We start from the raw sequence: 12176 nt of genomic DNA, 5'->3' as shown, positions 1-12176 counted from the left end.
TTTATAAACTTCTCTTCTTTTTTCATTCTGTTGAAATACCAGAAATAGATCTATATGATATTGTTATAATAATAATAATAATAATTATTATTATTATTATTATTATTATTATTATTATTATTACTATTATTATAATTATAACTATTATTATTATGTATTTACGCATTTTCTTGCCTTATGCTTAAATCAACTAATTTAAAGAGATTAAATACATTAAATACATTTCTGTAGAAGATCCTGATACTAAAACACGTTTATATATATAGAGAGAGAGAGAGAGAGAGAGAGAGAGAGAGAGAGAGGTAGGATCCTTTGGTGAGAGTCTCTGTTGTCGCACGGCTCTATTTAACTGGCGGAACTCGGCGTGTTTCCGGAGCGGTATGTTTGTTTATCACCGAAATCACACAAAATTCTACGATTTATCAAATATTTCTTTTTTACACACTTTCTCTAAACTCTAGACGCGCTTTCTGTTCGCAGTTTGGGGTTTTTAGTGAAACCGTTTACATTTATTGCTGTGATTAAACTCGCGGAAATGTAACTAGATGAATGGAGTCAGAGGGCGTTTTGTTGTTGTCTCGTGATGAGAACAGAATCCAGACTATAACACTTCTACAGTAATATAATACTCTTAAAATCTTCATTCTGTTAAAAACTTCATTACAGTAATAATATAGAGTCTGTAGAGGAATCACACCTGGTTATAACTGTTTTATTAATCATCAGTGTATGGTTATAACTGTTTTATTAATCATCAGTGTATGGTTATAACTTCTTTATTAATCATCAGTGTATGGTTATAACTGTTATTAATCATCAGTGTATGGTTATAACTGTTTTATTAATCATCAGTGTATGGTTATAACTGTTTTATTAATCATCAGTGTATGGTTATAACTTCTTTATTAATCATCAGTGTATGGTTATAACTTCTTTATTAATCATCAGTGTATGGTTATAACTTCTTTATTAATCATCAGTGTATGGTTATAACTGTTATTAATCATCAGTGTATGGTTATACCTGTTTTATTAATCATCAGTGTATGGTTATAACTGTTTTATTAATCATCAGTGTATGGTTATAACTTCTTTATTAATCATCAGTGTATGGTTATAACTGTTTTATTAATCATCAGTGCACTATTAGATGATTTGTTCTAACATATCTTCTTTTTTTTCATTTAGATGGAATCACCGAGACAGAACCGTTTGACCCTGTGACCCGGACACCGTGACCCGGACACCGTGACCCGGACACCGTGACCCGGACACCGTGACCCGGACACCGTGACCCGGACACCGTGAGCCGGACACTGTGACCTGGACACTGTGACCCGGACACTGTGACCCGGACACTGTGACCCGGACACTGTGACCCGGACACCGTGAGCCGGACACTGTGACCTGGACACTGTGACCCGGACACCATGACCCACCAGTGTACAGTTTGCCTGAAACACTTTGATTTTGTTTCCAAGCTCCGGCGTCACCAGCTCACACACTCGGGTCAGAGACCTTTCACCTGTTACATTTGCCTGAAATCGTTCCTGCAGTCGGCTCATTTGAAAGGACATCTGAAAAGTCATTCGAAGTTGAGGAAGGTTTCGCTCATCGTATCGCGAACGATTCATTCTCAGATATCCTTCACCGGAACGGAGGGAGGTTACGGCCGACATGCTGGAGCCGAGCTTGGTGATGAAAGTCTGTGGTACGGTTCTCTTCAGACAAGCAATGAGAGTGGATTCGGAAAGCAGAATCATGGCTTGAACGAGCAGAACCACGGGAAGCTCCAGATAAGTGATAATGGACAGATGTGTGAGTTTGTACAGGGGAGTTATGATGGATATGGAGACATGCCTCATGAAGAAAGCTTCCAAAATGGTCAGTATTCAGAGTGTCCTACAATCCTGCCTAATTCAGCAACCACAGGGTCCTGTGTGGAACAACAAGAACATCTGGGAGCAATTTACGTCACAGAAGACACACAAAAACCGGGTTCTTGTATAGAGGAACAAACGGCTCAGGTGTCCGCTCGGCACCAGTGTTCAGTGTGTCTGAAATGTTTTTCTGCACCATCCAAACTTAAGCGTCACGTTTTAATCCACGGCAGTCTTAGGCCTTTTTGCTGTGAGTTCTGTCCTAAAGCTTTCCGACAGCTCACTCACTTAAAAGTGCATCTATCCACTCATTTTTCACAGAGACTAAAACAAGCGAAAGAAGTTATTCCTGTTAACGCTGGCTCTCAGAATCCACAGACTCATCCACTGGACACCGCGAACACACCCGAGTATCGCTCGAAACCTTCAAAGAGACTGTGGACAGAAGAAGCCGGAGAGCTTGGGAAGGAGCTGAACGGATCGGAGAACGTTCACACAGAACCGTTTCCTGAACATGTGAAAAGAGTAAAGGGTTTAAACACTGCTGCTGCTGAGGATCGGACTAGAAGTAAAATAATGCACGAATGCCCAGTGTGCCGAAAGTGTTTCAGTGCCCCGTCAAAGCTGAGAAGACATTGTCTCATTCACACGGGTCAGAGACCCTTTCAGTGTTCCTTGTGCTCCCGGGCATTTAGGCAACTTTCCCACCTCAAGGCGCACCACAGCGTTCACACTGCCCCCAGAAAGACTTTAACATCCTCGCTCCAGCCTCAGCCTGGTACCAGTCGAACATCCAAGGCTAGGCTAAAGCGTTTTGTACACATCAGCCTTGCTAGGAAGTTGAAAGCTGTGAAACAGAAGCTGAAAATATCTTCTGCACTTTCCAGTCTATCACCTGCTGCAAAAGTTATGAACAATGAGAATATTTCAGAAGCTGATGTCATCAGATCCTCTCCAGACCAAGAGATCAGCCGTAGACAAGATTACTCCTGTTCTGTTTGTTCAAAACACTTCAGCGCTCCTTCCAAACTTCGACGCCACCTCCTGATTCACACAGGACAACGACCTTTCAGATGCTCGCTGTGCTTTAGAGGCTTCAGACAGAAATCCCACTTGCAGGTTCATAAGTGTAAAGGAGAAAGCAGAGACACGCTTCAGTCTAGCATAAGTGAGGTCCATCTGAGAGACCCTGCGAGATCCAGATCTGCTGTGAGCATCAGACAGGGGGATGAGGTTGGAAAGGAGAATTTCATATCCAGCTGTGGAATAGGAGACAGGTATGATTGCTCACCTAGTGCTGGACATGCATCCGATTCTGTCCCAGAGGACAGTAAAGATCTCGCATCACTTCCTTACGAAGCCATATCCAGGCCTCTGGATGAAGCAAATCAGGCTAAAGATTCTGGATACCAGTGCACAATATGCTTCAAAATATTTGACTTTCCTTCCAAACTCTCTAGGCATCTCCTCATCCACATGAACGTCAAGCCGTTCAAGTGTAGCATCTGCAGCAAGTCCTTCAGGCAGCTCTGCCACCTACAGAGTCACTCCAAGGTTCATATGGGTGGAAAGAGCTTGATCTGCCAAGGAACTTACAAGAGCGAGATGGAAACCTTCATCCCTGAGACATCTGAGACATTCAGTGAAACAAATAACTGTTCAAAAGAATCTGAAAAACTTCCAGCGGCAGAGAGACCAGATCTTTCCTGTGACCATCAGAATATGAATCCAGCTAATACTTCTTCACTCTCCTGTTCCATGAACATAGAGGAATTCACACCAAGCACCGTGAGCACCAGCTCGCTGCTTGAAGTCCACAAAGGTGAAGAGTCTTCCAGCCAGATGAAGAGGAATGCAAACCAGTGCATCTTCTGTCTGAAGACTTTTGATTTTCCATCAAAGCTTTCCAGACATTTGCTGGTCCACACCGGAATCAGACCCTACAAATGCCATGTCTGCTACAAGTCCTTCAAGCAGCTCAGCCATCTTCAGTGTCACCAGTGGGTCCACAATAGAAAAGATAAGAGTGAGCTCGAAGCTAGTATTAGTTTCATCTCCTCTGATGGGACCAGTCTGACTGATGATCTAGACCTTCATCAGGAGAGTTCTGAAAGTTTAGCCATGATAAATCAAGGTCATGATGGATATACTGTGCAGGTCCACCAACAGAAATGGATTTCTGAAGACAACAACTGCTGTTCTTCTGATTCAGGTCAAGGTGAGAGCAAGGTCAAGTCTGAGACTAATCTTCTGGTGGATAAATCACATAATTCAGATCCGTTTGACTCTGATAGTACTTCAAGTGCAGTATTTTACAAATGTCTGGATCAACAGACTGAAAAATTGGAGAATAAGGATTATAAACACTGCTTGAACATAACAGGTGAAGTTTTCCCATCTGCTGCTGATAGAACAACCAGGATTCCAGTTTGGAATAGTATGGATCAACAAGAAAGCTTTGAAACTAGAGATCCTGCTCCACTTGCCCACAAGATTGAGAGGACAAATCAGCACCTGGTAGAACCTCCAAATGACCTTCCTATTTGTCCTTCCTGCAGCCAGTGCTTCGATTCATTGCAGAAACTGAACACTCACAATTGTCCAGTCCACTGTGCTAAGCAGAGACTCTCAAAGTCCTACCAGTGTGCAGTTTGCTTCAAAAGCTTCGAAGCACCTTCTAAGCTTAAGAGACACTATGTGATACACACAGGACAGAGACCATATCGCTGTAACATGTGTGAGAAAGACTTCACCCAATCAAGTCATCTCAAAACACACATGATGTCCCACAGGTAGCATCTCCATGGTGTTCCAGCTCAAAGCATAAAATACAGTTCAAAAGAAACGTGTGTGTATGTGTTACCGTCTGAGGGAAGTTCTCCCAGGCTCTCTCTGGGGTTTCTGTGGCTGTTGTGTGGATCGGATAAGCCAAATTGCCTCTAGGTCTGAAGGAGTGTGTGATGATGGGTCCACCTCACAACCACTGGGAACGGCATCAGATCCACAAGCTCCTGGACCAAAATATGGAAAAGGTACACAAATGTTTAGTGAATGTTGAGTCCAGTTCTATTCAGTCATTTCTAAAATTGGTGTTTTTATTAAAGACAAAGATAAAAATGTTTAATTTGAAATTAATTCAAGTTATTTTTTTGAATTGTTGTAATACTACAAAAATTTAAATTTCCATCTTGACATAATTTCATTAACAATTTTTAATTGATGATATGTTAAATGGATAAAGAGGGATTTTTTTTGTTGCTGCTGGCAGTGACAGTTCACCGAGTTCCAGCTGCTGTTGTGCTGGAAACATCTGTATTTACTTTACACCAGATCCTGATTGGGTCAGATCCTACCTGTTGATTATTAACACTTTAGTCTTTTATGAAAAATACAGTTAGACAAAGTGATGGAATGAAACATCATCTGACACAGCTTTACACCTGACCATTGATATTTTAACCTGTTTATGGTTTTTAATGTAAATTATCTCTTAATTTATTCTTATCTTCACAGTTTCACAATTCGCTTTAATGTTATGATACTGGAACTGTAAATGAGACTGTTTTAATATGTTATGTTGATAACTGATAAAATACTTTCTGAATGTTGATATTAATGATTACTTTCTATTTATATTTCACTAATGACAAAATTAAAATAGCTTTAAAATAAATAACAAAATCCATACAGTTATGTGACAGAAATAAATAAATAAATCAGCTGTAAAAATCTCTTCTTGTTTGTACATCAATTGCTCCATAAGGTAGAAACACTTTGATTTCCATGCGTAGTTTATTCCATGTGCTCTAGGTGGAGCCACCTGGCCATCATTGTTCCTGGTCATTTAGACTGTTGGTCATGATTTGCCTTTCAGGATTCAATTCAATTCAATTTATTTTATATAGCACCTTTTACAATGAACATTGTCTCAAAGCAGCTTTACAAAAGAAGAAAAACAGAGAAAGGGGAGGGGAAAAATAAATTAAAATAAAATAAATAAATAAATAAAAATAACTAAACTAGAAATAAGAGTAAATCATTACATTTAATAATTTAATTTAATTTAATTTAAAAGAAGCCTGTGGCGACGGTGGCAAGGAAAAACTCCCTGGGATGGAAAGGAAGAAACCTTGGGAGGAACCAGGCTCAGAAGGGAACCCATCCTCATTTGGGTGACACTAAACAGAAAATAATGTAACTGTAACTGATTAATGTCCTTTCTACAACAGAAATCAATGACCCATGAGGAACTATTAGGTCAGTGTAGTTTCTAAGGTCATTATAAACACTAGTTCTTTGCTGTTACGGGCTGACAGACGAAATGGCAGATCTGTGATGGTGTGAAAGTCCCCAAGTGGCTCTGTCCATGGCTGTCTCCTGGTCCACACAGATCCATACACAGCATCAGTGGGCACCATCAAGCGGTGAGACTCCGACCAGGGGTAGGGCAGTGGTCACACTGGAAACTGGCAAACACTGGGAGCTCAGGAGTGGGGTGTATAGCTCCACAGAGAAGGTAGAGAGAGAATTATGTGTAAAGTGCAGGCAGGGACTCCGGCAAGACTAGCTATGACATCATAACTAAAAGGGAGAGCCAGAAGGTCACAGACATGAAGGCTTCCCGGGACATAAAGCGTCCAACCACTTCACAGTCAGTGACCTGAGCGACTTGTGAGGGTGGTAAGATGACAGCATCCAACACATCCCAGTCACCAAACACTCTATGACCATGAACCTTCCAGATCTGCTCCTTTACCTAAGAAAACTATACATTAAAAGCTCGACTAAACAAATGTGTCTTCAGCCTAGACTTAAACATTGAGACTGTGTCTGAATCCCGAACACTAATTGGAAGGCTGTTCCATAACTGTGATTAATAAACTTTTGTTTAATCCATGTTTCTGTTAAACAAAGAACACTGAACTCCTGATCAGTAATCAGTTCATTAATTATAAGTGCTTTAGTTGACAGAGATCTTATATTTAACAGTCCTAGCTTCAGATCAAAGGTGCAGGCTGTGCATTCACTATCATCTAGTTTTATGTTAATCAGGTTACTAAAACAAATTTTCTGATTGTTAAAACATTTTCGTTTGGTTCGGGGAACAGACACAGTCTCAATGTTATGAACCCTGAGTGACGACTTTTTGCAGCCAGCAGACGGTGGGATTAACCTGCTTGTCTGCTCCCTGGCCCTGGCCCTGGATTGTCACCGATTAACTAGATCTGCTCTAAGACTATGTGCGATGCTGCAAGAAATGAGAGCAGCACCCTCCCGAGTGGGATGGACACCGTCCCGTCCTAACAGGCCAGCCTTGCCCTCAAAAGAGCTCCAATTATCTATGAAGCTCACATTGTTTTCGGAGCACCAGCTGGACATCCAGCAGTTCAGCGACCATAACCTGCTGTAAGCTACATCGCCACACCGCATTGGGATGGGGCCAGAGCATACTACAGCATCGGACATCGCCTTCGCTAATTTACACACCTCTACAACATTACTCTTAGTAACCTCAGACTGACGAAGGTGTATATCATTAGCTCCTACATGGAAAACTATCTTTGAGAACCTGTGCTTGCCTAGGACCCTAAGATTACCTGCAATGTCCGGCGCCCTGGTCCCGGAATACACCTAACCTGTGCTGCTGGAGCCCCTAAAGGCCTAGCTAATTTCACTTGCCTTAAAATGGAGTCATCTATAACCCGAGCTCTTTCAGGTTTCTCAGCGGGTTCTTCACTGAGGAGAGCAAACCTGTTGGTCATGTGAAGCGGAGAGGAGTGGTGCTCCCGTGGGCAAGCCTTAGCGTTAGCCTTGGCTTTGCGACTATGCCACCGAGTCGTCACCCATTCGCCCCGCTGTGAGGGCTCTAATGCCGGAGTTGGGGGATTACTAACTCCACCTAAGGCATCCAGACTTCCTCCTACAGACTACACTACTGTCACTATCACTAACCCTCTCTAGTGTCTGGATGCGCACCTCTAAAGCTAATATCTTCTCCGTCAGAGAGCTAACTAGTGTACATTTATCACAAGTAAAATTAACACTAACGATGGAGGAAGAATTACTAAACATCCTGCAGCTCACACACTGAACAAGCTGAAAGTTAATCATACTGTATGATCACGTACCTTTGAGTGAGTTTATCCTGATAATAAAGAGATCCGGAGAGGGTTTTCCTCTGATTGCTGTATGAAAACAAGAAAAAAGCCTTCTCCCGAGAGAAAACAATTGAACAATTTACTGCAATATGCAAGTAAAGATTTAGAAAACGAAACCTGACAGTGTAAAATATTCAGGCAAAAGAGAAAAAATTAGACTATATAAACTTCGAATAAAAAACGCTGAAACAGGCAAGAAACTCACGGTAAGCACTTCAAACACAGGAAGTCACAGGATGTGTTCTCTGTCTGACTTTTGGCCAATACCAAACCTTTATCTACAAGATCCTAGAAAAACTCAGGAAATCACACAGCAGTTAGACGAATAGGAATAACATTTATGTAAATCTTTCAGTCAGGATTTAGGCCTCGTCACAGCACAGAGACAGCGCTGGTTAAAGTGGTCACTGACCTGACGCTGATCAGGGTTGTGTCCCGACACCATTAATCATACTTGTTCTGAACAAACCAGAAAATGTGTTTAAATTCCACTGAAGACAATCTGTACTGTATGTCTTTACTCCTCTGTGGCTGTATAATACAAATTCACTGTCAGGTAAACAGGTAACAATACAGAGACAACACAGTCCTGGGTAATTAGTTTATTATTATTTGCATTATTAAAGCAATAAATATCCAAATACATTAATGGACAACAAAAACAAATCACACTTTGGTGTAAACATACTGTACAGTGGCAAAAACATAACATGGAAAATCAATTTCTTTATTATCATAAATGTGAAGTTTTTATTTTTTTGAATAATCAAATGCTTACATTGAGAAACGGCTTTTTTTAAAAATCGCATCTGACAGAAAACTTTAATTTGATCCTTAATCTGATGAAATTTGCTGGTAATGGAGCGAAAGGATGAGGAGCACAGCAGCAGTAGAGGAATTTAGAAGCACTTCCTGTGCACGATGGAAGGTCCAGCTTCATCATATTCCTGTTTACTGATCCACATCTGCTGGAAGGTGGAGAGCGATGCTAGAATCGATCCACCGATCCACACTGAATACTTACGCTCTGGAGGAGCAATAATCTGTGGGGGGAAAAAACACAAACACTCAGCCGATATCAAAACTGATAAACAGAGTGTATGTTATAGTGTGAGGGAGCCATGCTAAAGTCCTAGCTAGCAAAATATGACGCCTATTTTGATACCTTGCCAACATTTTGTAAGTGTAGAAGAGTCATGAATATGTTTTACTGCAACCTTTTAAGTGCAACAGTGCAGATTTTGTCCTCATTATTGGGGTCAAACTCTGGACACTGCCCTTCCAAAGTTAGTCAGAACTTCTTAGGTATAAGTTAGTGATGCTTGGTTAGTTGTTAGTGTGATAATTAGGCATGTTGTAAACTTCCTATCTGCCTTGTTAAATACCAGCTTTGTTATTATGTCTGGATGAAATGATTTCTATTTATTTGTACCTTGATCTTCATGGTGCTGGGGGCCAGAGCAGTGATCTCCTTCTGCATGCGATCAGCAATACCAGGGTACATTGTTGTCCCACCAGAGAGGACGTTATTAGCATAAAGGTCTTTACGGATATCGATGTCGCACTTCATGATGCTGTTGTAGGTCGTCTCGTGAATGCCAGCCGACTCCATACCTGTGTAAAGACAAAATTCCATGTTTAGGAACCTTCTGAAACACTGGAGTTTGACTGAAGAACCTTTAACCTTTAAAGAAAATCACCGGTGTGTTTATTGTCACTCACCAATAAACGACGGCTGGAAAAGTGTCTCTGGGCAGCGGAACCTCTCGTTACCGATGGTAATCACCTGACCATCAGGCAACTCGTAGGACTTCTCCAGAGATGAGGAAGAAGCAGCGGTGGCCATCTCATTCTCAAAGTCCAGAGCAACATAGCACAGTTTCTCTTTAATATCCCTTACTATCTCACGTTCAGCTGTTCAGAAAAAATATCCAATCAAAAACATTAGCTGTGGATTTGATGCTAGCTTTAAGAGGAGAATTATTAACGTGATTGATGTATAATGTCGTGTACCAGTGGTGACGAAAGAGTAGCCTCGCTCTGTCAGGATCTTCATCAGATAATCGGTGAGATCTCGACCGGCCAGATCCAGGCGCATGATGGCGTGAGGAAGAGCGTAACCTTCATAAATAGGAACGTTGTGTGTCACGCCATCACCGGAGTCCAACACAATACCTGTAAAAGACACATTTATCAGACTCGAGCCGCTAACACTAACGAGGAGACCTGAGACACAGCACTGCTTTCTTCAGAGAGATCCTCACCAGTGGTCCTGCCAGAGGCGTACAGCGAGAGCACGGCCTGGATGGCCACATACATCGCAGGAACATTAAAGGTCTCGAACATGATCTGTATGAAGAAAATATAAAGATATTATTTATCATTACTATAACCCCATAATCAGACCTCAGATCAGATTCATGTGGAGAAAATTTCAGTGGACACTCTAAACAGGTCAGATTAGAGTCTCTCGCTAACCTGCGTCATTTTCTCTCGGTTAGCTTTAGGGTTGAGTGGAGCCTCAGTGAGCAGAGTCGGATGTTCCTCAGGAGCCACCCTCAGCTCGTTGTAGAAGGTGTGGTGCCAGATCTTCTCCATGTCGTCCCAGTTGGTAATGATGCCATGCTCGATGGGGTACTTCAGTGTCAGGATACCTCGTTTACTCTGAGCTTCATCACCTACGTACGAATCCTTCTGCCCCATACCCACCATCACACCCTGCAGAGGGAACACACCGTGATCATACCGCCCAAGACTGACCCTTCTCCATTCTCTTCCCTACTAACAGAAGTGCACTCTGTAGTGTGTGGCTATGATGAGTGTCTGAGTTTAGGACAGTGTCCCAAACCTGCTCCATCCTGTGGAACTCTATAATGATGTAGAGTTTAGTGCAGTAGTGTGTGGTTTGGGACACAGCCCAGGGTTTCGACCTCAGGTTTCAGATCCTTCACATGTTTAAATGATGACGTTAATGACCACATGTACAAACCAGTGAATGAAATAAAGGCTTCACAGTGTGTGAGAGTGGAGTGTGTGTTGACCTGATGACGCGGTCGGCCCACAATGGAGGGAAACACGGCGCGAGGAGCATCGTCTCCGGCAAATCCGGCTTTCACCAGTCCAGAGCCGTTATCACACACCAGAGCAGTGGTTTCATCATCATCACACATGGTTCTGACTGGGTTTCTACACACACACACACACAAACACACACACATTAAACATAAACTACACATGGACATTATTGTAATTATTTTCACAATAAATGTTTACTAATGAATAAATCTTACGATTCCGTTAAATATTTCATTCATGTATTGTGAATAGAATTAAATCACAAAATCTAAACCCCCCAAAATTCACCTGAAATTTCATTTCTTCTTTATTATTCAGCAAAAAATGTGATTCATCAAACCCATCTTTGTTTTTATTTATCTGTTTATTAAGCTAATTTAAAACCTGTGATTAATAAGTGTTCCTTTTAGCGGTTTGTTTTCCTTTAAGTCAACATTTATTTGTAAATAATCTGATAAACAGCTCATTGAATTAAAAGCGTAAATTTTATTTTTAGTTGTTTTCATGTTAATTGCAGAAAATTAAAGCATTTTGTTGTTATTATTGTTAGTAGTAGTAGATTTCCTCTCACCAGGTCTGTTCCGGTTGCTGCTCTTTTCCCCCACAGAGTGTGTGAGTGGAGGAGTGTGTGAGTGGAGGAGTGTGTGAGTGGAGGAGTGTGTGAGTGAGTGGAGGAGTGTGTATCTCATTTATACTCCTCCTCACTTCAGCTGTTCACTCCTTATTGGGGTTCTGTGAGAGCCGAACTGCCGTGAAAGGAAACATGACAGGAGAAACACTGGGACCATGTAAGGAAAAGAAAAAACAGTAAAACAGGAGCTGGGGGGGTGGTGTGTGTGTGTGTGTGTGTGTGTGTGGTGAGGGGGCTACTGTTAAAAAAAAACTACTACTACTAGATTAAATATACACGATTACAAACAGAGAGAAAATTTATTTTGAAGCGTAAACAGTTATTAAACACTTCACAATTCAATAGAATAAGAAATAAGATTTTATTCCATTTAAATTGAATATATAATTTATGTGTATATATATATATATATATTCTCTCACAAGAGTCTCAC

At 41.4% G+C, this 12176-nt stretch overlaps 2 protein-coding genes across 3 annotated transcripts; one reads left to right on the top strand and one right to left on the bottom strand.

Annotated features, from left to right (window-relative positions):
- Positions 1-334: 334 nt before the first annotated feature.
- On the top strand, positions 335-5562 carry znf770 (zinc finger protein 770). 2 transcript variants are annotated; one of them, XM_058378791.1, is made up of 2 exons: positions 335-378; positions 1188-5562. In XM_058378791.1, exon 2 carries the CDS (start codon positions 1430-1432, stop codon positions 4673-4675), a length of 3246 nt encoding a protein of 1081 aa, XP_058234774.1. In that variant the 5' UTR covers positions 335-378; positions 1188-1429; the 3' UTR covers positions 4676-5562. The 2 variants fall into 2 exon arrangements, with proteins under 2 accessions (XP_058234774.1, XP_058234775.1); XM_058378792.1 differs by lacking the exon at positions 335-378 and adding an exon at positions 387-617.
- A 3175-nt stretch (positions 5563-8737) lies between these two features.
- Positions 8738-11769, bottom strand: LOC131345759 (actin, alpha cardiac muscle 1). Its single transcript, XM_058378813.1, has 8 exons — positions 11684-11769; positions 11079-11223; positions 10516-10755; positions 10302-10386; positions 10051-10212; positions 9760-9951; positions 9470-9651; positions 8738-9080 (listed from the first exon to the last, which is right to left on the bottom strand). Exons 2-8 carry the CDS (start codon positions 11205-11207, stop codon positions 8937-8939), a joined length of 1134 nt encoding a protein of 377 aa, XP_058234796.1. The 5' UTR covers positions 11208-11223; positions 11684-11769; the 3' UTR covers positions 8738-8936.
- Between the last annotated feature and the right edge of the window lie 407 nt (positions 11770-12176).

This window comes from Hemibagrus wyckioides, linkage group LG25, assembly GCF_019097595.1.
Source record: "Hemibagrus wyckioides isolate EC202008001 linkage group LG25, SWU_Hwy_1.0, whole genome shotgun sequence".
Taxonomy (NCBI): Eukaryota; Metazoa; Chordata; class Actinopteri; order Siluriformes; family Bagridae; genus Hemibagrus; species Hemibagrus wyckioides.
Note: the sequence above shows the minus strand (reverse complement) of the source record. Positions and strands in the feature narration are given on the sequence as shown.

Excerpts from the sequence above, each read along its gene's own strand:
- znf770 (XM_058378791.1), top strand. The coding sequence starts at position 1,430 with ATGACCCACCAGTGTACAGTTTGCCTGAAACACTTTGATTTTGTTTCC.
- LOC131345759 (XM_058378813.1), bottom strand. The coding sequence starts at position 11,207 with ATGTGTGATGATGATGAAACCACTGCTCTGGTGTGTGATAACGGCTCT. Across the intron at positions 10,756-11,078 it reads TGGGCCGACCGCGTCATCAG|GGTGTGATGGTGGGTATGGG; the intron begins GTCAACACACAC and ends TTCCCTCTGCAG. Across the intron at positions 9,652-9,759 it reads TTTCCAGCCGTCGTTTATTG|GTATGGAGTCGGCTGGCATT; the intron begins GTGAGTGACAAT and ends GTCTTTACACAG.